At 43.4% G+C, this 26207-nt stretch overlaps 1 protein-coding gene across 31 annotated transcripts in view; it reads left to right on the top strand.

Moving 5' to 3' along the window:
* The window catches only part of Kcnma1 (potassium calcium-activated channel subfamily M alpha 1), a 757466-nt gene that overhangs the window by 601778 nt on the left and 129481 nt on the right, over window positions 1-26207 (top strand). For 8 of the 31 annotated variants that reach the window (XM_004657975.2, XM_004657967.2, XM_045137473.1 and 5 more), the window contains exons 17-19: window positions 7067-7153; window positions 14222-14298; window positions 17660-17668. In XM_004657975.2, the coding sequence (XP_004658032.2) occupies window positions 7067-7153; window positions 14222-14298; window positions 17660-17668 (173 nt within the window). Of the gene's footprint in view, window positions 1-355; window positions 368-7066; window positions 7154-14221; window positions 14299-17659; window positions 17669-24279; window positions 24454-26207 lie in introns of all 31 variants that reach the window. The other 23 variants (XM_004657973.2, XM_004657972.2, XM_045137460.1 and 20 more) reach the window with 7 other exon arrangements.

The following is a 26207-nucleotide window of genomic DNA, read 5'->3' as shown; positions in this document are numbered from 1 at the left end:
GTCAAAACAAAACAGTCTTCAGATCCTTCATGAGAAAACAATTTAAATTTCTCTTCGATTAAAAAATTTTCCCATTTCTTTTTTTCCCCCACACATTCTGTAACTGCCCCGGTGTGCAAATGCAGAGAAGTCTACTTCTCCTCCCACCCCTGCCTCCAGCCTGTGTTTAATAACCTCCTTTGTTGTTGGTTTCACCCCCCATGAGACTGCTTTCATGCTTTGCTGGAAAACCTTGTTTTCACACGCATCCTTCAAATGACTTGAAACAAAGGTTTTACTCCTTCTCTCCTTCTGGTGTCAGTCGATTGATTATCAAACTGTTTGATTTTCAATTCTTTTCTTGTCGTTTTTGCAGAAGCCGAAAGCGGTATGCACTCTTCGTTAACTTTCCTCCCAACCTCCACCCTCTGTCTTCACTCCCAACCACAGGAATAACCATTTGCCAAGAATTCAAGAAGAGAGAGATTATACATGCGCATATATAATCTCAGTCCCTTGTTGGTGTATAGTGTATATATACACACATGTGTATATCCACACGCACACCTGATTCCAACTAGAGTACATGAGAATCAAAAGTGGCCCATGGCTCTCTTTGTTTCATCTGTTGCTTCTTTTGGATGACGCACTAACTTCTTTGCAGGAAAGCTATCCAATAGGGGAAGGCAGAATCTTAGCTTCAGCCACGTCACCATGACGGGGACAAACGCCATTGTAGATGAAGAGGAGGACGCTTCTCCCCAGCCCTCTGTGTCTGTGTCTGTACTGTCCTGGTGTGTCCAGTGTCACCAGACATGATACCATTTTGTCTGCGCCCCACATCCACATTCCCAGTGACCTCCTTGTCCCCCTGCTGAGTCTCCATTTTGTGGAGCAGAGTTTCTGTCCTTTATCCACGAGACAGACCAAACCCTGACACTTCTCATTTTGGTGATCACGTTTGGAGTACCTGATTGCCTCGAACAGTGCTCTCTGTAAAAAGTTAGAATGCTTACCCTAAATTGCCAGGTGATCACACTTCATTTCCAGAAGGAGCACTGTTAATTGGTACACTCTCACGGCTTTCTCCCCCGACCTAGTGCGTTTGGGGCACATTCCTCAATATGAAGAGTCTCAACTTTCACCGTGTGATTTCACCCTGTTTTGCTGCTATTTTATGTTGCATGGAGCATGGCTACATTATCATCAGTGGCATTTTCCGAAAAGTTTGTTTTTGTTGATTTCTTTTTTCTTTCTTTCTTCTTTGTTTTTTTTTTTTTTTTGGTTAAAAACTCAATTATAGTTTTTCAATAATGTGTTTTCTGAGATGGTACTGTTGTAAACAGATTATTGAGACGCCAACATATTCATCTTTTTTAAGAGCTATTTTTCTCTGTGGTTGTAATCACTGTCTTGTGTTTGACTTTATAATTGTGTGTGTGTTTGTGTGTGTGTGTTGTGTATGTGTGTATGTGTTTGTGTCTGTCAAGAGAAGTCTTTCCAAAGTCAGATCTTCTGTGATTTTTCCGAGTAGATGCGTACAAATACAGGTGGCTTCCTGTCAGTTTGGTATTATTGATATGATCCAACTGCAAGAAGTTACTGCAGCACTTGCATCTTCAAAGGTCCACAGTGGTTGCACCTCCGCTGTTGGCTTTTGGCCTTTGAGCCTCTTCCTTTGTGGTGAAGGCATGTTGTGATGTAGGCATGACTTGTCTTAAAGTGTAACAGAGAGTGACACAGCTTGCTCCCAGATCCACATATGTGGTATCATCCTTCCTAGATTGGCTGAACTCTCTCTACCTGATCACCATGTGACTAGTCTTTTTCACTGTGTGAAATGGAAAAATTTGACTTTTATGATCATGGACGTGGACTCAGGTCCAAAACGTCCTTGCCTATATCCTTGGTGGATCACACTGATGGTCATTTGAGTCTGACCAGCTGGGAGCAACCTTTACTGTGCTGTCTCTGTGTAGGTGAACTGGGTCTTAAGAGTACTGAAGCATGGGATGTACCACTGTGTCCTCTTCTGCATATCCTCATGTAAAAGTGTGTGTGTCTAGTTGCGTGGGACTCCAGCAGCACATATTTTAAAGCCCAGATGATAAGGAAAGTTCCAGAAAGGTATATAGTTTGAGATTTGGGGGTTTTCTAAGCTGTGTCCTAACACGGTTACAAACTACAGTGACATTATACCCCCCCCCCGCCACCGAGTACAATGGTACAAACCAAGTCCCTACTGGTCATAATTTCATCTGAATTTGAGTGGTCAGAGGTCTCTTCCTAGTGGCATGATTCATCTGGGCATCGAGTGGACTAAAGTCCTCAATGTTTTTTCACTTGCTTGCTGTAGTAATGAAGTCCCATTAGCTCGCCAGACACAACTATGATTATGGTGGTGTTGACTATACATAATATTCTCATATGAACTGTTGTATTTTCTTAATTGCTTAGGGGAATGGTACATGATGCCTACCAAAAAGTGGGATGGGGAAACCTACCTGTACGTGTCCATAGTAGATACACGTTTCCTTTAAAGCAATATGTGTTTTTCAGCTAATTACCATTCATGAATCAATCTCCCCAAACAGTAATTAGTTATGGCTGTGATGACTGAAGAAAGAGTGATTCAGTATTTCTCAGGTGTTACATCGAACATGTTGGGGGAAGGGGAAACCCCTTTGTCCCTTTCTGATCTGATTCAAGGGCAGCAAGGGCTTCCCAGTGAAGAACCGTGTGAGTCAGTGTTTTTCCCAAGGGCCCCGGTTCAAGCCTTCTGCTGTCACTTGGAGCCATGCTACCCCATGTCATGTGTCAGTGTGCGATCAGGAGCACAGATTTCAATTCTAAGTAGGTTGTCCTGTCAGTATGGAAACTAATCACTCCAACTCACTAAGCGATTCACTTCTTACCTACTTGCACGTTTTCATACTTATGCGCAGTGCTGCTCGGACCTTGTCAGCTCAGTGGCCAGTCTCCACATGCGGTCACTCCTTTGATCACCCTGACTGATGGGAACTGCAGCTTGAGTTCCCAAAAGAACAGAGGCAGCTATTCTGGCCCCTTGTTAGAGAGGAAACTTCTAGAACTAATACCAATCATCAATTTTTATTCCATTCACAAAGAGTTGAAAAGTAGCTACTGCAAATAGGACTATTGCTATTATGGGAAACTCAGAAGTAAACAGACGGGGTTGTGTTTATCACCCTTCCATGCAGCCGTGGCTCTCTGACGATGACTGTGTACTTGGTCTGGGTAGCGGGAGAGGGGGGCAGTAAGTCTACGTCTGGGAGAAATGGTGCCACACAAGCTCCATGCTGCCAGCCAGCCTGCATCCTTCCAGTCAAAAGTGGCAAGGTCATAGAAAGTGTATTTATGTATTTCTTAAAATGAGGAAATGTCCCCTCCTGCACAGAAGATGTTCTTGTTGCAATTCTGATACTGGACATACGAACTTTATTTCTTAGAGATTTTCTCGATCCTTCACATGACACATCTTGACTTTAATCTCTGATAAACTAACGAGTTTGACAAAGTTGCGGCCACAGAACTGACTTAAGGCGGTACACAGGAAGGGAGACATTTTGGCAGTCATATGAACAAAACAAACTTGACACTGAATAGTCCCCTAAAAATTTCAGAGAATTTAACATGTTCTCAGTAGGAGGTATAATAATAAAATTTTAAGACTAGCAGGCATTTTATTAATAAAGAATTCTCTTCGTATTTTCAAGAAGAGGAAGATTAACATTTTACTTCAGCTTTCTAGATAGAAGACTTAATATCTGAAATACCAAACTCAGGAATATATTTCTTTAGCCTATGACATTCACTACGCTTATGCGGGGAATGCAATATATCATGGGCCCCTAAATTCAGGTCATGCCCTTCTTCATCTGAGACTTAAACATATGGCTGAGTCCACCAGGCCCCTTTATACATTGAGACTGGTTTCATTTTCTTAAAGACTGGGCTTATTCTTTAAAATCCCACCCAGAAGGCTATCTCAACCTTATTCCAACATCTCCAAGAAGTACAGACTTAACACTGAGTGGAGATGACTTATCCCTCTCATTCTGTCCGTGAGGAACTTCTAGGCATCTTGAAGTTGTATCAGCTATCGAGGGACATTGAGATATTGGGCACATCACCACAAAACTTAAGGAACGGGAGCAACTCCATGTATAGGCAGCAGAGAATCTGCATAAACCATGTATTTGTTGTTATTGTGAGAGTTTATTTTCCCTCATTTAGATTTGTAATCATCTTTCCATTCCTCATTAAAAAAACACGTTATGAACTTAGTATGATGCTGCTCCCTCAGCACAGAGCACATGCTTTTAATTTTCTTAGCTAGATTATCATCCAGGAGTTAGATGGCCCATTTTACAGATGAGAGAGGTGAGGCTTACTTGCTTCCACAGGCCCAAAGCCAGGACCCAAACTGAGGAAACCTGATGCATGCACCCAAGTGCTTAACTAACATGGGTGGCAAGCTGGAGACACGAACTCCAGGGTGACCCGCATCGGCAGCCGGCCTTTACACTCCAGCACACTGACCTGTCTGAACAATGCTCGAAGGCTGTGAGAAATGACCTCAGCTAGCGTCCTCTGGAATGCCAGGCCTTCGCCTTCACTCTAGGCCAGGGCTTGCTCAGTGCAGATCAAGAATAGAAGAAATGAAGAAGCTTTGCAGTTATAGGAGCCTTGTTATCGCTGCACTTCTCAGTGACGAGGTGGGCTCTGTGACATTGAGTGCAGCTCAGGAGGCACACAGTGCGGGCAAAGGAAACCGGGCTCTGCGTGAGGCTGGCTTTGTGCAAACATGTCACCAAGACGATGTGTGCCAAGGTTTACCTTTTGAATTCTGTGGTTCAAATTGTGATAGGACATTTTTTTTCCCCCACTCAGAGGCTTTGTCTCCCTTTCTTACATGAATACATATCAATGTGCATGCTTTTACAACTTGAGGGAGCTTGCATTTAAAGGCTTTAGAAGTAGGTGGGGTTTTTCTGTGGATGAGCTTCTGTGACATACAGCTCGTGGCACGATAACTTCATCTCACTTGGGTGAGGACATTTTTGATAAATAGTATACTCCATCATTGGGCCAGCTTAAAATTTAAAATGCAATGCACTGAGCGTTTTTGCAAGAATAAAATAGTAAATTAATAACAACACACAGGGTGCCTCTTGTATATGCTATGTTCTCTGAAGTGAGGTTATTATTATCCACACCTTTTGGGGAAAACAGTTGAGTTCTAGGGAGGTTTTATAACTTGGCCAAAGTGACTACTCTGTGGCAATGCTGGAATCTGGACCCCATTTCTGATGGCAGAATCAGGGCACATAGAAACCTCCTTGCAGGAAAGGAGCTAATAAACAAAAAGTGTAAAATCCAAAATGCTGCCATCCTTAAATGCCTACTTAATTGACTTTGAAAAAGAAATCTGTTTGAACCATATAATCTGTGACCCTCTCTCCTCCCAATCGTGCTGAATCAGAGGGCTTTATGATACCAACGTGGGCGTTGGTGAAGGGGTAATTAGAAGGTGCCTAGAGAATTCCAGCCGCTGCCTGATGCAAGCTGGGCCATTAGTGCGGGCTGCCGCTTTCTGATTTGGAAGGAAGCTCATTGCTGCTTGTGGTTCTGGGGCAGAACAGTCAAATCTTCTCCCACTCTTGCCATCATTTAGTGTTAATAACAGCGATGACACAAGCCCAGTTTCCTGCTGCCAGGTCTTGTTACAGGTAATGGTGGATGTTCTTGCGACCACAAACAATTATTTTTGCAGTAATGATCTGCTCCGAGTTCTCCCAATAGAACAAAAGTTCACCTGGGTCCTTCCTGTATTGCTACAGCGAGAGCACTCTGTTAGCCACAGCCTTGTTTCTGGAATGGTTTTACCAGCAGAAAAAGATTACATGTTAATTATCATCCTCCATTTTGATTGTTTTGGGCAGCTGAGGACTTCCTGTTGCCTGATTCCAAATATCTATTACCTTAATCACCAGCTTTTCAGATCAAAGAATACTTCTGCTCTCTATTGCTTCATTTTTGAGTCCCTAAACTCAGCATCCATTAAGCTCAAAGCCCATCGCTGTCTCTTGCTAAGACAGTCCAGTATTCTGCTTTTGATCTGCAGAAAATTAAACTTGTTTGTTTCATCCATTTACTAGAGTAAGATCCATTTATCTACGCTGTCAGTCCAAACATGACTTGGTCAGCTAATCTATTTATACCCCCTTTGACATAGGACAGTGTATATTTAGACTCATATGTCCCTGCAGGGCAGAGTTGGGTTTTTTTTTTTTTTTTTTTTTGTGTGTGTGTGTGTGTGTGTGTGTGTGAGTGTATGTGTGTATGTGTGTGTGCTTTGGATGATTTTTCTTTGTTTGCTAACTGCAGTTGCCTGAATTAGGACATGCTAGCCATGTGTCTTATTCACACAGCCCATTCATTTTTTAAAAAGAGCAGGCAGGGTCCATTAAGCACATCAACTACAGACGTGTTCCTTATCACTGTTTGGGTAGATCTGATCCTTCATCCGTCCTCTGTACATGTCCTTACCCAAATTCAAAAGATGTGCAGTTTGCTTCTGAAGTGACTATGGGTGTCTTGTACCATTCCCCCAGAAATACATTGTATGCATAAATGTATGTTTCTCTATACATATAGGGGTCCCATTAATACTCTTTCATCTGATGGGAAACCGTTGCACTTCATTAGACCAGTGATGTATGAGCATGCCATCAGTGCCATTTTCAAAAGGGTGCATCAAGAGTCACTCTGCTGAGTCAAGACCTATGGTGGCAGCCAGGCTTTCAAACCTAGACGTGCTTGATTTCCTCAACTTGGAGCGTGCCAGCTTGAGCATTCACTGGGAGAGCTTAGTGATGGCACGATCCAAGGAAACGCATGGACCCTGAACGTCAGGATCCAGATGGGGAAAAACAATATTTGAGGAAAGTTTTAGACTAGTGGGGCCCCTATCCAAACCCCAGAACGGGGTTGCCTTCAGAGTTGTCTTGGGAACACAAACTCACATGTGTGTCTTCTTTGTTTGCTTTTGTTTGCTGAGCAGTATATTAATTAACCCTGGAAACCATCTTAAGATCCAAGAAGGTACTTTAGGATTTTTCATCGCGAGTGATGCCAAAGAAGTTAAAAGGTAAGAGTTTATTTCCATCTCCCTTCTATTCCGGCCCAGCCATAAACATCTTGATGTAGATGGAGGTAGGCTTGCTTCCATATGCACAGGGTGCTAACCTCAAAACTTCTTAATGTCTATGTGGGCATCAGATGGTGTGCGGTTTTAAGGAAAAGCAACTATGCTTTCTGATCCTCCCACGGATGCCGATCTTCAAATCACAATACTGAGTTTAGAACCAGGAAGCCTAGCTATTTGCTGCTGTTGCCTACAAGGGAAGAAATTGACACCAAGAGCAAAAGTGATTTCAGGTCATCTTGACTCTTGCCGCCTTTGAACAGTGTAGCAGGACATCTGGCCCCTTGTTTAGGGCTGTTTCCTTAATTTGATCTGGGCAAATATCCTTGTGATTTACCAATTTTCTACTGTGAGTGCCAAATGGAATTTCAAAACCACTTGGATTAATTTCAGATGAAACATAAAACTGCCTGTATTTCTGTTTTCAACTTTCTCAGTCATAGCTGAAGTTGTCAATGTCAATAGTGATGCCTCTTCAGGTACAGACAAGGATTCCATAGGGCTCAGTGCTTCACGACATTTTTCAGAGTGGCCTCATACCTGTTTAAGTGGCTTAAGGAGTCATAAGAGCTTTGCATAGCAGCACAGAATACTGTTAGGTCTGCTTCCATTTCATCAGCTGCACAAATTTTACTAGTAGAAAACATAACACAGCTCTCCAGATGTGGCACCCAGCTCACCAGTGTTACAAGTTTGAAGTAAGATGTGCTGGTGAGGGTCTGTAATCATTTATAGACACTTGTTTTCATCTAATGGTTTCCCACTCAAAGCCAGTCCTGTGCTGCTTGGAATACATGTAATGCATCCTTATTGCTACTCCTCAGAACAAACTTGGAAGGTAAGTCTAGTAAACCATTCAGAGCTGTGGTTTCCTCCTCTGTGAAATGCCAACACCCCCTTTACGGAGAGTGTACTGTGCACCAGTACTGTCTAGGTATTAAGAGTTTCTCTGCCTAAGCATATTCACCCAATCCTTGCAGAACCATGAGGAACATACCCTTAATCTTTCCCACTTTAACTATCAGGAGACAAAGGCATTGATTGGCTAGATATTTTGCACCAAGTCATTGCACTACTAGTGAGTAATAAAGGTGAGATTTAAATCCAGGAAGTTCAATTGCAGAGCCTATATTCTGTATTTTTTTTTTTTTGAGGTAGTGTTTCACTTTAGCCCCAGGCTGACCTAGAATTCACTGTGTAGTCTCAGGATAGCCTTGAACTCATGGCAATCCTCTTATTTCTGCCTCCCAAGTGCTGGGATTAAAGGCCTGTACCAGTACACCAAGCCTTGGAGCCTGTATTCTTAACTATGTCCCTAGCAATGAATCTGATGTGCTGAGTATAGGACAGTCATATTGACCGAGTGGAGCTTGTAATTTTCTTTCTTTCAGCCCACTTTAGCAAACAGACCTCACTAGTTACCAAAGGGCAAAGGTGGAGTAACATATTTCTTTTATAACTGAGCTTTCTAATAATTTAAATTTACTTTTGCACTTTGGAAAAAGATTAGCATCATTCGGCCATGAGAGAGAGGTAGATACCTCTCCAACTAGTTCATGGGTGGAAGAAAGCATCTTGAGGCAAACGTTCCCATGAGAAGAAAAGTGGGGTGACTGAGGTAGACGCTCCCATGAGAAGAAAAGTGGGGTGACTGAGGCTAAGCCCATCCCCCCGGAACTCTAGAAGGGAAGGTTTTGTAAACAGGATCTCAGCCCTGTGCACAGGAGGCCAGGAGCACAGCCTACCATACATCATACAAACCTCCCAGATAGCAAATACAACACGGGCTTCCATTTGTGTAACTCTATTTCCTCTTGCATCTCTCACTAATGAATGTCACAAATACCAGGCAGTCCAAAAAAACAAATTACCTCCTATATTAAGGAGTGCAATATGTCTCATTTCAGTGTTTTATGGTATTCATGAATACATGCTGACACAACCAGCTTCCACTCCAGCCTGTAATTTTCCATGGTGTGTGATGTGTCAGAGCAAATGCTGTCAGTTAGTGGATTTCAAATAGATGAAGACTGCAGAAAACCACAGAAAGGACATTGGAGATTTGAAAGAAACTAAACAAGTTTTGTAAAAATGGAAAAGTAGATTATGATGATGTAGTATTGAGTTTGTACCTTCTGCTGCCAAAGGAGGGTGAAAAAAAAAGCAACAAAGCTAATGAATTCTAGCTCATAGCAACTTCAGATGCAGGGCTTGAGAAAAAGAGAAGTGAATCTATCCAGTCCCAGTCTTGCAAAGGTCGCTCTGGGGTGGGTTGTCTGGGGATGCACCCTTTATTCCTTGCCCCTAAACATTTTCCTTTCTAAGAACCTTGAAACATCATCTCCATGCTCACTGGCTTTATTTGTCTTGCAGAAGATTTTTGTTTGAGTCATAATGAAAAAGAATAAGTTATTGCCAAGTTAAAATCTTTACTGCTCATTTCTTCTGAAAAATAGAATGTCCAATACCAAGAAGTGTTTTCATATTCATTCACTCATTCATTTATTCATCAAAAATTTACAGGTCAGTTAGTGTTTAGGAGGTTCTTGTAAGGTATGAGGGAGACAGTGATAACAATGGACCGAAGTCCCTGCTGTCATGAGGCTCACGTGACATTACACAGAGGGGAGAATGGCAGGTTTGTGTTTTAAAATTCATGGTAAAAGGATTACTTAGGTTGGGTATCAGAGAACGCTGCTTTGAGGAGGTGGCATCTGAGCAGTGATGGAAAGGATATGTTAGGAAAGACTATTATGTAGTCAGACAGGAAGAGGAGAGATGGTGAAATGGTTCATTGTGTTCAGGGAACCCAAATCAGTGTGTATGGCCAGAGGAAGGCTAAAACATGAGAAGAGATGACAGGCTAGTTGTTCTGATACTTACAAAGAGGATTACTTTAAAAAAATATATTTTAATCTATTGTCAAGCAGAGGTGGTGGGGAGACAGACAGATAGACAGGCAGACAGACAGACAGTGGGTATGCCAGAGCGTCTTGCCACTGCAAATGAACTCCAGATATATGCACTACTTTGTGCATCTGGCTTTACTTGGATACTGAGGAATTAAACTCGGGCCATCAGGCTTTGCAAACAAGTGCCTTTCACACTGAGACATCTCTCCAGTCCTGGCTTTGTTATAAAATGAAAGCCATTGGTGGTTTTAACCTTGGTGATGTGGTCTGATTTAAGTTATTGAGAGGTCTCTCTGCCTGCACTGGAGAGAAGGGCTTGTGGTGGAACAGGAGAGGGAGCAGAGGTAAGGTATGTGTAAGGTATGTGAGGTGCTGGCAACGGTGCAGGTAGAGGGATGTCTCACATTGGGAATGCTCTTTAGGACCAATCAGGATCACTGGTAAATGGGATAGAAATGAAACCAGAGACTAAGGCCTACGGGGGCTAAGCATTGTGGTTGAGGGGTGATGGTTCCCTCTCGCTGAGATGGGGGAAAGCTAGAGGAGGAGCAAATTTGGGGTGATAGGAAGTGAGAAGTTGTATGTGAGCTGTGGTAGGTGGGAGACATGTACTAACCATATCCAAGGAGCCATCATAAAGGCAGGTGGATCTAAGTGTCTGGAGTTCTGGGGAAAGGAGAAACTTGGAGGTATAAATGTCAGGGCCATAACCCTGGGGGGATCCTGGCAAAAAATGGATGACCTACTTAAATTGGAACAGGGAGGAGTTTTAGGAAGGGATCATGTAAACTTATGGACCGCCAGGCCATGACAATCAGTAAAGATGGCAAGACGCCTCTCATCCAGTTACAAATGGAAGTCTCTTTCAGCCCTAACACTTCCGAGATGAGGGAAACATGGGCTACCTGCAGCTGGAGGGGCAGCTTATGGTGTGAGAATGACTGCTCAGTGGGGCCTTTGTCCTTCACGATAGCAAAGTTGTCATGCTCGTTCCATTCCCTGGTGGGGAGTGCAATCATCCCTTCCCATCCTCTAGTGTCCTCTCCGCACTTCATTTAGATTTGGCTAAGGGAAGCAGGAAGTTAGAGGACAGGACACCCTAAGGACAAGCTTTTTGGGACATAGAGGTGGCATTGATGATGTTGTGAGGCAAGGCCACCAGCTGAAGGCTCTTTGAGGGAATGGTTCACTGATCTAGAGAAGAAGTGAAGGGGACGGAGAGGAAAGAGAGGTTTTGGAGGGAGAATGTAAGTACCAGGAGACAGGAGAATACCCCACAAGATATCATAGATTTAAACGGAGACATATGGGGTTTTGTCCCCAGTAGCACTCAGTTGCACAGGAGTAAAGGTGCAGCTGAAAGATCAGCTTGAGCCTTACATAGCCTGCCTCCTTCCACTGGGACCTGTCTTTGGGTCACCATGGACACCCCTGGTCCTTGGCTCATTTCATTCATTAATGTCCCCTGGCAAGTATTATGCCAAGTGAAAGAAAACAGGCATAGAAATACAAATGTGAGGGGCTGTGTGATCTCACTTATATGCGGACTCTTAAAAAGCCAAGCCTGAAGAAGCAGAAAAGAGAATGGTGGCTATCAGAGTCTGGGGTGGGGACAGAGGCCTCGAAAGATAGTGGTCAAAGGACATAAGATTTCCATTAGATCGGAGGAACAAGTTCAGATCTTTGCAAAATGGGAGGCCACCGTTTTTAAACCATGAACTGTAGTTTTGAAAATTGCTCTTAGCAATTTTTCTTTTAGAGTATATTTTCAATGTCCCCATCACACACAAAAATGAAAGATATATAAAGAAATATAGGTTAGCTTGATTTAGCCATTCTGTAATATCTGAAGGCATCGTGTAGCATGTCACAAATACACACAGTTTTTGTCAGCTAAAAATAAAAAGAATCCAGCTTTAATTCACGCACACGCATCTTCTCATGCCTGGCAGCAGTAGCGTGCATAAGTCCCGGGGCTCACGGACTTGAATCCTGACTCTGCCACTGTTAGCAAGGTGACCCTAAGCAGGCGGCTCTCTCTCTCTGCTTCACTTTCCTTATGTGTAAATCAGAGGTAATAATCAAACCTCAAAGGATTTTCTGCATATCAGATATGTTAATGCTTAAAACAGCACATGGCCTATACTCGGTAGCCTTCAAGTTTTCATATTGCTGTTGCTGCAGTTATTATTACCCACGAGAGCATCTGAGGGCAGGGGCGGGGGAAGTGGACACGGAAGTGAACTCACTTGCTGTAGGTTAACACCTCCTCCTTTCCAGTTGCCGGGCGATTACCCTCATTGGCCATGTTGCCACAGTGCGCAAACAGTCAGCTGCCTTTTCTTTTCATGCAAAGTGGTTGACAGCTGATGTTTAAGGAAATGATGGAAGAGCCCCCTGGGTAGAAAGTACATTAGACTTGGGTATAGAAATCCCTTGGCTTGCCAGCCTCCAACATGGCATGGATTTGAGGAGGTCATGAGAACCTCCTTAGTTTAACAGATGGGGACACTGAATCTCCAAGATTTAGCTACAAACCCTGTGTGATCTCTTTTGCATCCAAAGGTAGTGACATTGATTTGCACCCAGTCAGAGATGCAAGGCCCCTGAAAAACATAAAGGAACCTAGGAACCAAATGGTCAAGAATTGTGTTTATATCACTAGCTCCAGTCCAGAAATGACCCTATTCGTTCCTGGCATTCAGTTTCACATTGGGAGAGGTAAAGGTGTCAAGCTCAGGATTTTGGTAGTTCCTGAATCCACAAGGTTTATTGTAAGGTTCTTCCAGTAAAATTGATCACCTACCTGGCACAGATGCTACCCTACTTTGGATGGGACTACCTCACAGTAAACCCATCATCTACTGAAAACACCTGAAGTCTCAAATGTACTTAGCCTACCAAACATCACAGCTTAGCCTAGCCTCCCTAATGGGTTCAGACGCTTGCATTATTAGTCTACAGTTGGGCCAAATTATCTAACACAAACCTTGTGTTATATATTTTATTAAAAAAGGAACATCTCATGCCATGTATTGACTAGTTGAAAGTGAACATTTATTGACATTTATTGAAACTGAATCAGAGTGCAGTTGTGTGTGTGTGTGTGTTGGCGCCATCCTAAGTTGAGGACCACCAATACTGAAACGGTTCAGCGCCCCCCTCCCAACAATTCCTCTGGACACTGGTTTTTGAATTGAGTGATCTTGGTTTTATCTCATCCAAAGTATCTTTGGCATAGCCAGTGCACTTTGTAATCCCAGACTGACATTTAAATCAGATTAGGGAAAGGATTTTTTAGTTGTTATGGACTGCTTGTCTGTCTCCTTCTTCCCATCCGTCCTTCTGCTCATCCCATTCCCACAGTCTGCTGAGTTTTGCTCTACAGAGAGAAGAAAACTTTCACTTACTGCATGCACTCAGGGCTGGACATAACAGGAATGCATCCAGCCAGCTTTGCAGTGAAATGGACCATGAATCCCCAGAGAGAGTTTGTCAGAAGCACCTCTAGGCACGTTGATTTTGTTGTTCCCTCCACTTTCCTCCTCAACCCACACCCACTTTAGTTAATAAGGAAAGATGCTTTCCAAGTGACAAGGTTAACATTTGTGTTTGACTGAGAAACATCATCCCCTTGTGCGCGCATGCGGGGGCTTGTGCGTGTGTGTGTGTGTGTGTGTGTGTGTGTGTGTGTGTGTTTGACTAGACCATGAAGATTTCAGAGTCACGTTTAACATCCCCACCAAAGGCTCATTGCTTGATTGCCCTTGTGTCCCAAGGACCAGCATTGAGCACTGTTCTCAAAAATGAAAGGCAAGTGAGCAGACACAGCGTGTCACGTGGACGACCTTTCTCCCCGTTCCTTTGCAAATGGAAGTTTATGAAAAGAAACACTAAGTCCAATCACAGAATCCAGTGTTTGAAATAAATGGTCTTGCAACAAACATTTCCGTCTGCAAACGTCTAAACTTTTCAAAAGATTAAAGGAAATCAGGGCTGGCATGTTTCATTAATTTGGCCCCGCTGTGGAGGAAATGTGGCGCTCATTTTGTTCGGGTGGATTATGAGACGTGTCAGTTTTTCCATTCTTTTTCTCCAGGGCATTTTTTTACTGCAAGGCCTGTCATGATGACATCACAGATCCCAAAAGAATTAAGAAATGCGGCTGCAAAAGGCGTAAGTAGTGTTTCTTTCCCCTGCTCCCTCCTAGTTTCCTTCCTCATCCCCAAATTCCTTTTCCTTTTCCTTCTCCTTTTCCTACTAGAGAAGCATTAAACATGAGGCATTCTCTGGAATATGTTTGTGTTTCACCCGACAGTTTAAAGGAACATGGAATGAGCCCCTGTCCTCACTTTATTAGAGCACATCTCCACTGCCAGCCCCTGAGTGGGACGGCTGTCCTCTTCAGTAAGGGAGTGTCAGGGTGGACATGGCCAGCCCAGCCCAGTCAGACACCATGGACAGATACTACACCTATGAGCTCCAGTGGTTCAGTTAGTTGCTGTGTAGTCCTTACATGAAAAGAGGGCACCTCTAAGTACAGAAAATGGAATGTTAGTATGTAATGATTTCCAGTGGATAATGAGACTCAAGTGTACAAAGATGACTGTCCTAAGCCTGGAGGGAAACTGAGTCTTAGGGCTTAGTCTCCCAAATGAAAGTGGGCTTTTTTTCCACTTGGGATTCTTATAGGCTTAGACAAACCACCCAAAGTAAACACCACTGTTCCTTGGAGATCATCAGAGGCCATCCATCCCCAAGCACGTTGCTTTTTGGAGTGGACGAGACTGGATTCAGAGCATCCAGAGTCATCTGTATCAATTGGCTTTTACCACAGCTTGCCCCCGAAACCCTCTACAGTGAACCAGGAATGCTGGCTCGTGAGCTCCGCAGATGCCATGGCTTAAAGTGGTCTTTGCCTCTGTAAGGCTGTACCTTTGGGAGCAATTAGACCGCACTGCACAGCAGAAATTGTTCTGAACCTTACAGAGAACAAAAGCAAAGATCTCTTCCTTATAGTAGTGATTTGAGGTTTTCAAAGCTCCTTGTGATGGAGACTTTGGTCCTCACCATAACATGGTTTAACTGGATGGGGCATATTCAGTCCCATTTTACAAGAGGAAACAGTCGAGAGGAAGAAATTGCAGACAGTCACACGACCAGCATCCAGAAATTCAAACCACCTGAGGCCTGCCTCGGTCAATGCAGTTCTCAGAATGTCCCTGATCTTCATTGCTGGAGGGAAGAATGAGATGGATGACCTGAGGCCAAAGGCATGGGCACACAGATATAAATAATCACCCCACAAATAGTTTGTCACAAGCAGAAATCAGATAGAAGAACACCACTTCTGTGATCTTATTTTTTCCCCCAGTGGAAGCAAAGCTCTTTACACTGCGCTGCCTAAGGGGTAATGTGCAAAAGCTGTAAGATGTAAAGATGGTGCGACCCAAGCACAAACATGTCACTCAACTTCTTGGGCAAATACCAATGGGCAAGATTTGGTCTAGAGAAGTTTTTGTAGAAATCCTCCCAGACTGGCTTCCTCGCCAGCCTTGGTCCTTTCTAGCATTCTTTCCCAACACAAGTGGTTCCCCCTTCCCTAAACTGTGCTCACATCACCATGTGAGCTCATGAGGCATTCCAGACTCTGACAGCCTCCCAGGAAGAACAGCTGGGTGAGCGAGCGCCAGGTGGGCTCAGAAGAAGACTTATCCCTTCCTGTCACCCCAGGCTCCATGCCTTACCCTTCCTACCAGACAAGAACAAAAGGGTGGGCTCTTTTGCTAGGGAATTCCATAGTGAGAGGGGTAGAAATGTTGGAGACTATTGAAATCAATAGTCCCTGCGTGATATTGACCAGAGAAACTCACCCCTCAGAGACATCAATGGAATGGCAAGACTGCAGTTTACTAATTGAGCAGCCATTCCATGCATGTGGTGTTGAGTACCCTCTGCCCATGGTGGGAAGATGGGGCAATGTATAAGAAGCTGTTTGCACATAGCTTGGAAGATGAGAGGTGACATTGGAGCTGACAACGTGAGAAGAGCAAGGGGACAGGTCCAAAGGCAGACAGCAAGCAGTCCACAGTATTCACAGGGTAGATGGGATGCTGACGGAGTGGATGCACTGACGAGAGATAGAAGATGTGTTAAGAAAATGAGTTTTAGCTGTACCAGAAAGCCCTGGAAGGTTTCAAGCAAGGAAATGATGCCTTCATTCTCAGTCTGAAAGATCTCCTTCGTGCCTGGACAGAGAACCGACTCAAGCAGGTGTGCAAGAATGAGAAGAGAACTTCTCCGTTTCTTGCTCTGAAACTGGAATGTCCCTAAGAGGACACCATAAGGCCTCATGGAATCATTAGGAAGGTCTTTTCTAAGGTCCTTATAAATAAGGATTTGACTCCAGGGTATTTTCCATCTTGGTGCCAGGCAAGCAAACAGTAGTGAGTTTCCGCTCCATCCAGTTGCTGAGAGGCACGTTATTTTTTTTTAAATAATACTATTCTCTTCGTTCCCCTTAAAGTTGGCTGAGCTAGTGAAGTAGGTGCTCTCCCGTCACGTCCGGCACAGTTGCTGCAAAAGGATTTCCTCCTTCGTGCCGCTCAAGTGAGTCAAGGCCATGGACGGTGAGGGTAACACTGATGATCATCAGAACTGGCCAAATGTTGTTATTCCTAATTCCTAATTGAAAGGCCGCAGCCCAGAAGACATGACAGACAGGTAGGGGAGTTAGAATAAAATGAATTATGAATATATCTCCTCATGCAGGTTAAGTGAAGAAATTGAAAAGGATATGCTTTGGCTGAAAACAAAACAAACAAAAAACCCCAACTTCCGCTTTAATGGAGCTAGTATTGTTCATAGCACACAGGAGTCCCCATGCCATTGGACAGGCATGGTCTAGTGCTCTTAAATTGGAGAGGGCAGTTGACCCACAAAGTCATGTATTCAAACCTGTCCATCCAGGTATTAGTGTTTTCTTCTGGAATGGCGTGCCTCCAGGAGAGCAAAGCTAATGACAGTCTCTGGCCTTTATAACTTCCTAACCCTCTTCCTCCAACCCATTTCCTCCCCTTCCAACCCATCCTTTCCTCCCTTTTTCTTTCATTCTGTAACTTTCAGCATTTCATGTCTTATCACCAGAGAAGTATGGAGTATGGACATTCCGCTGGCAGAAATCCCGTGGTAGTATAGTTTAACTTTTGCATGTTTTTTTTGTTTTTTTCCCGTCTCTTCATAGCTCTCCATCCATCCAGGAAGCAACTCCAATTCAGCTGTCTGGCCAAGGAGCAAGATCTCAGAGTCTACCATTTACCCTTTCTGTGTTACGAACCGGGTCTAATGATTTACATTTTTCCTTCCCATCCTCTGAAAGGTTGTCAAGGGTAGACTGCTAAGGGACAAGTCATGTCTAGATTGATGTGTTTGAAGGAATTTTCTTTAACTTCTAATCATTGACATATCTTTGATGTATTTTTTTCCTCTTTGCTGCCTTGGAACACGGCCCCTACTTATTTTAACTGCACACTGGTAGTGATATATTGTGAGTAAAACGGGTTCCTAGTATCCCGGAGTCTAGTTCCCCCTGTCTTTCTCTAGCTGAGATACTTCTTTCATTTTCTGTATAGTTTCAGTTTTATTTCACTTTTGGTATTCATGTTGCATGTAGCAGTGACATCATATCCCAACTTGCTCATGCCCTAGCACAATCTGTAGAGTAGCCTAGATTTGGGGAGTCCCTGAAAGCCACTCTCCAAGCATCCCCCCCCCCCTGCCCCCAGCCTCTGGCCAGCTTCCAACGCTGTCTTATTTTTCCATTTGAAAATAAGACCTTGACAACAGTGTGTTTCTCTTGAAGGCCTTTTCTCAGGACTTTTAAGGAACACTGCTTAGTCTTGAGGAATTACCACTCTAGCTGTAGATGCCTCGTCCATCTGGGGTCATTGTCATGCTTGCCTTTGATAGTTTATACTTAAGTCTCCCCTTCCATAAAGCTTAAATTCCACTTCTGAAGGAAACACATAGGCTACATATATATTCCTGTGTTGTGATATATATATGATATGCACAGTAGTTCATATGTAAAAATATATGTTTTTATATATAACCATGGAGATATTTCTTTGAGAGGAATGCATTTGTCACAGTAAATGTGCCTCTCTATACGAGAAGGTGCTTGCTAGTGACTTAAGTGGACAGCTTCTCTTGGGACTGTAAGTATCTGAACTGCTTTCCTGGAGACAAGTATTTGTGCAGTGACAATTAATCCCTACAGTCTATGATGTTTCCTGGATCTAAAATAAAGGTCTTTTTATAGTTAGCTCCCCAGTTGGACCCAGTTCCTCAGTGAATGTTAGGTCAACGTCTTGGAGGATTTCTATACCTTCTTCAAGTAGAAAAGGTGGCTCAGAGAGAATGTTCCATATCAACAAACATCTATATAGGAGTCCGAATAAGTCAGTGTAATCTCAGGGTCTCTCTGACCTATTGACCTGATGTAACAAATGAGGAGGAGCTTTGGGAGCCAGTATTCCCAGGTGTGACTTTCAGCCATATAACTATCAGTGGCACCCACCATCAGTAATGGGGGACTTTGCTTAGGAATGTAAGACACCCCTGAAACTGAAATGAGACCTAGTGTGTAACTTACTCAGTCTGGTGGCTCTGGAGCACGGGGAACGACAGTTCTGTACTTATTCCTGTCACACTCCGTAGCAATAGAAGAGGAGAGTTAACCATATAATTTTAGCTGGTCTTCAGTGTTGCAGTGATACCAAATGTCCAATGTGAAGACAAAGCAAAATGAAGCAATGGTCCTCCTCAGCACAGCACACAGTTCTGCCCAAAATGTCTCCGCAGCGTCCTTCATCCACAGAGGATGTGACACCTCCGTACGTCTGGAGCTTGTGTTCTCTAACACTGCTCCCCATAAGGGAGCATGTGATGTCCCTCACTGATTGAGCCCAGTGCCAAATCCCCCCACCTATCCCACCCACGTTGTGATTAGAGGCCAACTGCCTCGGTGGACTCAATGCTGCTGAGTCCACTGCCCTCTGCTTGGTCTAGAAAAAGCACTCGGAAGACCTTTCTTCTTCCCCCAAAAGGCAAAGGGAGGAATTGTGTTAAGTGAAGACACCATGCCTCATTTTTATAGAACTTGAAAGGATGTTCTCTGATTCCCTATGCCACAAGCAATGATAGGCTTTAAACTCCCTCCATGGAAATTTTTGTTGATAATGATTTTAGGGATGGAATTAATACTTCCCTCATTAGACTGACGTAAGAAGAAAGGTTGTGATCTTAAAGGCGTCTCATAATAGAGTGGCATATTGTTTTTTAATTCCACACCAGTCTTTCCTAAAATTTATCCATTTAGAAACTGAACATAATTTCTGCCCCCCAGCACTTGGAAAATTCTACCTGGGCCTCTCTATTCAGGGATGCATTTCCTGCCCCTTCCAATCCACCCTGAAAATTAAGATTCCACAATGGTAAGTTGGCTAACCGTTTGGTTGCGGATGCAAGAGGCAGATGGTGCTAAGGACAGACTGGAGGCCAGCTCTCCTTTCAATTCCAAGCTTGGCTTCAAAGGGCTAACCAGCAGAGGACCTGAGTTTGACAGCTGACTGCCAGCTTCTCCTAAGGAGAGAGCAGTAACCATGCCACATCTGACACAGGACTCCTTTCTCAGGATCCTGACTTTTGAAAACAGAGAAGTAGTCCAAGGGCACATCTGAGAAATCTTTCCATTTTAAACATTCAAGAGTAAATAAATAGCCTTGATGATGTCCATTAAAGACATACTTTTATTTTGTCTCTATAAATACAACTAGGAAGTCATAATGGAATTATTGGATGAGTATCCATTTTATTGTGGCAAGGGAAAAAAATAAGCACATAAGTGCTTTTTGTTTTATCCTTCAAATTATGAAGCTTCTCAAACATAGTTCTTTGGAGGAAGGTGAGACCCAGGACCCAATTCTTGGCAACCACATGACCTCTTTGAATCCATGGCACTGGTCCAAGCCTTATGCTGTGGGCCAGAGAGAAAAACAGTGTCCCTGGAGGCTTATATTTCTCTTTTCCCAGAGTTGTTTTCCTAGGGGGACATTCAATCGAACATAAAGTTTCAAGATCTATAAGAGAGAATGACAAGTAACTGCAGTGTCCACACCTGCAGAGACACGTTCTTGCCTAGCCCATCTCAGGAAGCTGCACAGGGCTCTGTGGAGACCCAGTCAGCTGACAGCAGAACCAGCATGCTTGCAAGTTGCTGTCATTGACCACCTCAGGACCACCTCCCAGGACCCCTCATCCATCTGTCCCCACAGTCCCTAAACACTTGTGGATCAGAGCAGCCAATGCATTGAAATGACACATTTCAACTCTCCTTCCACACTGCAGAGCCCTCTTCCTGCAACTTTCTAAAGCTGGAAAATTCAGGTTAATGATTGCTCTTCTATATCAATCCACTAGATGTCCCCATAGATCTATTTTGCATTGCTGTTGAAATGCAAAATGCTGTTCAAAACCAGCTCTCTAAAAGGCCTGGGATTTGGGGAGAAAGCAATGGGTGACTACTAAGAAACTCAGCAAACACCAATGAAGAGAGGGCATTTTATGTGGCCAGGAGCAGATTGAGAAATTTACTTCTGTTTTAGGTAAATGTTGAAATATTCTAAGTGGGTCTTTGGAACCTAACCTTGGTATTTCTAAGTACTTCTCTGATACTTGAAATCTAGTCTTCTAGGCCAAATAGAATTTAGAAAAGAAAAAAGATCACCAAAAAAGTGGGGACAATATACTTAAAAAAATGTGGAAATGACTTACTAAAACAAGTGAAAGATCAGGAAGCCATAGAGTTGATGAAGATGAGGAGAAAGAAAATTCCAAAATTAGGAGGTCCATGATATACTGTCCATGTCATTTCCTTTTGTAATCTGAGATTAGGATGTTATACACTGTGTCCACATCATTTGGAACTCCCAGCACCGGGGAGGCAAATCCTCTTCAGGGTCTCATTAAAGAACTGGTCCATGAGCTACCCCATGGCTCAGAAGAACTCTCTTCCTAACTGGGCACGCATCCCTCAAGCCAGGTGGGTCTCACCACCACCACCTGATGGGAGATCTGAACAGTCCTTCCTTGTCCAAGAGAGGACCCAGAAGTAGGTAGTGAAGACAGCTGGTCTGGAGGAGGAGAGTTTCACTGCAAACAGACATTCCAGAAGTAGAAAGAAGGAGCCACCCTACCAGCTGGTTGTGGCTCTTGATCTAGAGGCAGACATTGTGATTCATGAAGGTTTGTCACTGTGTGGGGCTCAATCATTTTAACTGTTTCTGTCTTGTCTTTGAGCCTCTTGTTAACCATTCTTGCTAATTTGTGTGGCATATGAGTGTGTGTGTGTGTGTGTGTGTGTGTGTGTGTGTGTGTGTGTTGATGCTTGTTTGTCTTTTGAGGTTTCTATTTTGCATTTGATGTGAGTGTAAAAATGACTGGGAAGGAATGACGAGCAATAGCATGTTTTCTATTTTATGCATATGCTGCTTTGGAATGTGACTGCTTATAATTAACAGTTAATCTTCTTAGAGCAAATGGTGTTTTTTGTGTGGTGTTTTTTTTTTTTTTTTTTTTTTTTTTTTTCTGCTTTGATTACCAGTTGCAACTTGTTACTGCATGCTAACGATATGAAAATTTAGAACAATGCATGGTTTCCAGAAAAGCCAACAATAACAGTTGCAAACAGTCCCTGAGAAGCCATTGATTTGAAGTCACATTTCCTCCTGAACTCTTCTGAAATAGGAGGTTTAAATCATTCACTGTGATGGGTGTACCTCTGACAAAATAGTTTCCAAAGTTATCCATCCCCATCACCTTTCCCCTTGTTCTTAAAGATAATATATGCATGTATATATGTGTGAATATATATATATGAACTTTCTTTCCCCATAAATGTGTCAGACTCTATCATTATGCATGAACCCAAAATGACAGCATACAAATGAAAGCCAGGGACTGTTGCTAATAAGAAGCATAGCATTTCGGAGTTTGATGGGCTTCTCTGCTACAGCATTTGATTTTTTAAAAAAAATTCAAAATAATTTTATCTATAGTGAAACAACAACAAAAAAAAGCCATCCTCATTTTTTTCTTCTCTTTTTAAATAAATGTATACTTCCAGTAAAAGGCTTAAGGAAAGAAAAAACAAGGGATCAGCTGTCCGGGTTATAAGCCAGATCCAAATGCATTTAACATGAACTTTATTTCATTGGCGACTTTCTTTCCTGCCCCCCACTGCTGTTTGTTGGGGGCTACCTGTGCATTCACAGCATGCCTTCTAAATTCCTCTGACTCAAATGCTGTAGTGCATTTTTTTTTTTTTTAAGGCTAAGCACAAAAGAATGATGTAGTGAGCATTGAACAGGGCTGGGGTTGCACGTTGATCCAAACAGCAGACTTATAAGTAGGATATAAAAGCATAAGTCACTAAATGTGTGAGCCACGTTCACGGGAACGGAGATGCTGCGGAAGAGATCTCTCATTCATTCCCCATCCCCACCCCAGTGCCTGTTCTTTACAACCAGCGTCCCCTTGCTTGACAAATACACTGTATGGCAAGTCATAAAGGTCTTAGAACAGGACTTGACCCACTTGAGAGATTTAAACCCCTTTCCTGGTGACTGTAACATTCAAAGAGGGAAAAAACACTAGCCTCACAACAAGAGGGCAGCCAATCTCTATAAAGAAAAAGAAAGGTAGAAGGGTGGGATGGGGGGAGGGGCCCATGGCTTTCCAGATGGAAGGTGTGGGAACAGGGAATGACACCTCTCCCATTTTGAGTTCAGTGTTTGACTGTAACATTTGGAACAAATAGGAATTCTTCTCCCACGCTGGGAGAGGCCAGTTGATGCTAAGTGATAAACACGTTTGCTGGTTGTAGCATCAAAATGAGGTACAAAAGGCTTCTCTTGTACTGAAATATAAATTGGCCAGAAGAGGAAGAGTGAAGGGCACTGGGGACGACTGTCGTGGGTGACCTGACAACCTTTTCAGGCCGGCACCTGAAGCGGATGCTCTGCTGCGCCAAGCCTGTGTTTGCCAGCTTTAGAACAGCTTTCCCTCCCGAGGCCACACAAACGCCACTAAGACCTTTCATGTGGGAAATACCATTCACGTTCTGTCATTTTAAATAAATTTTGGCCAATATTTTCTGCATAAGAAAAAAAAATAAGTATGATTAAACTAATTGCTTTCCGAATTTCTGGTGGGTGAGGACACAAACACAGACGCAATTTTCAGATTCAGCCTGAAAATGCACCCTTTAGTAGATAAATGCAGTCCACTAAACCAGCGTCTCATGCTTTTCTGATTCTTATTCGTGAACTTCCTTTAATGTCAAACGTACAGCTTTAGCCTTGAGTAGCGGCATTTCTTACATGGACAGATTTGGATATTTGTTCTGTCAAGAGTAAATTTATATTCCTGTAGCTATCATGTAAACTCACTCCCGGGAAGTTCAGGAAAGCCATCCTCAGATTTGATATTAACATGTAATCGTTTCACATTTAATTTGATGGAAGCTTGTCCCAAGCTCTCTGCTTAATGCCCAGAAATGGATGAAAATGAGAAAGCCTACATATTAGATATGTTTGCATCCTTCAGGAAAAAAAGTTTATTGTACATAATAAGCAATTCATTTAATCGATTGGCCGTGTGTCTTTTGTCCTCCTGCATTAATTGTGCTGGGGAAAAATGTTGGTTACTCTTTTTTTTTTTTTTTTTTTTTTTTTTTTTTTTGCTGTCTATAATCTGCTCTTCTTTTTATGCAAGAACCTGGAATGTATTCAGCCATGCCTTTTTCCTGTGGTCACCGCTCCACCAAGGGGAGGAAACAAAAATAATACTCAACAGCCTTGGGAGGGGGATGATAAAGGCAATTTATATTTTCACTGCTCTTTTTTTTTCTTTTTGATGTACAACCAAACTGTTACCAAAAATCACTCTGCATTATTTTTTTCTGGGTCAAGACTGTTAACATGAACTAAGACCTGTGTTAAATCCCTTTAATGCCCTTCCAACAGCCTTGTTTGTTGTCTGTGACCTTGCCATTAACTGCTGCTCTTCCTCTCCTCCCATCCACCCTCATGGTTATAGCCAAGATGTCCATCTACAAGAGAATGAGACGGGCATGTTGTTTTGATTGCGGACGTTCTGAGCGTGACTGCTCATGCATGTCAGGCCGTGTGCGTGCTAACATGGACACCCTTGAGAGAGCCTTCCCGCTTTCTTCTGTCTCTGTTAATGATTGCTCCGCCAGTTTCCGTGCCTGTAAGTTCAACCTTGACACATTCAGCTCCATGTCTGTGCCGTCTGTGGTTATCGGCCCCTGTCTCACGTTGTGTGCCCCTGTGATTCTGTGAGTCCTTCGGGCTGGTGTTTCCTTCCCAGTGTCGTCTCCTGTGTGGTGGCATGTGCCTGTGTCTCTGTGTTCGTGCTGAGGAGGGTCTCCCTTCCCGTCCTGGTGTGCTTCTCGCCATAGTGAACAAGGCTGGGATAGAAAAGCCTGCTGATTTAATTTTATATTTTATTTGTCAATACCACTTAAATAAGTGTAAATGAAAATTAAACTTACAGCATATCAGGTACTGTTAATGTGGAGATCCGTGGAGATATATATCCTCATATTTGAGAAGTGACGATAAGCTGGGTTGGATCAAGTTAGGAAGGGTGCTGCAGAGATTGCTTAGTGGTTATGGCACTTGCCTTCAAAGCCAAAGGACCCAGATCAGAGACCCCAGAACCCACGTAAGCCAGATGGTGTATCCAGTAGTTAGAGGCCCTGGAGCACCCATTCACTCTATCTGCCTGTCTTTCTTCCCAATAAAAAGATAAAATATTTTAAACATTGTTTTGAAAGGTAGAAAGGTAAAAGGCAGGGAGAGAACAAGCCCTTCAAGTGATCCAAAAGACAACAAGGTTTCGATGCAGATGCACGTTGGTATATATGCACTTGCTTCTGTGTCTCTTTAACCTGAGTCCTGGTCATGCTGTCCTTTCCTCTGCTCTGAAAAAGAGCATCCACTTTTAAATCCTGAGTCCTCTCACCTCTGTAGGCTTGTGGTGGACTCTAGAAATAATCCAAATATGACTGGCTTAAAGAAGTTTTCCCAGACACTCAATAATATCACATTTCTAACAATCTAGTTAAACTTAAGCAAGGTATCCTGTAGAAATAATACATCTAAATACGGACAAGAGGCCTGAGTCACCAAGACTATTCATGTGTGACGAGGGCTTTGCAGCCCACCAGCTGAGGGGTGACGAAGACCCTGACATGGTCTTGCAGCTGGCGAGGCTGGTGCACAAGCCTTCTGACGTCACTCTCATCCCTATTCTCACCAGAGATTTCACTGACACAGCTTGTAGGTGACGTGCGTGAGCACTTCCATCTTAGATACTCGGATGCACCCCTTGTCCCCCTGCAGAAGGCCTTCTGTTCTCCCTGAGTGCTTGGATGCCCTGAAGGGATGAGCATGGCCTTGATTTCATGTCTTCTAGAACAGGAACTAGGAGAGGGTTCTTTGTGTATCTCGTCCCTTCTTCTTTCAAGAACCCATCTACTGTGATCACTCTGCCATCTAGCCATCCTCTCCTAAACAGCAGGGCTGGTGGAACTGAACACCCACAGGCACCTGTCAGCTCACACCACCCCCCGCCAAACAAAAAGGAGAAAGAGGAACACAGAGCTTTTGAGACAGTCATAGCAATCTTGGTGAAGTCTTTGTCCCAGTTTGATTCCCATGAAAAAAATGCATATGTTTGAGTCACCTAGGCCTGTGCTGAAGGTAATCCCAGAGTGATGCACTTGTGTCATTGTGACCCATAGGGACCTCTAGCTTGAGGGACATTGCACGCACCACAGTGGTAAGTCATGCCCAGTGCTGATGTTTGAGGCTGCAGTTCAGGTCTGAGGGCTGATCTGTGCTTCAAGCTGTACAAGAGGCCTTTGGACAGGTTTGTTCTAGAATCAGAGTACCGTCCTCTCTGATTCCCCATTAGTCCACTGCTCCTCTAAAACGGTG

Source organism: Jaculus jaculus, chromosome 18 (genome assembly GCF_020740685.1).
Source record: "Jaculus jaculus isolate mJacJac1 chromosome 18, mJacJac1.mat.Y.cur, whole genome shotgun sequence".
Lineage (NCBI taxonomy): Eukaryota > Metazoa > Chordata > Mammalia > Rodentia > Dipodidae > Jaculus > Jaculus jaculus.
This window is presented reverse-complemented; position numbering and strand designations above follow the sequence as displayed.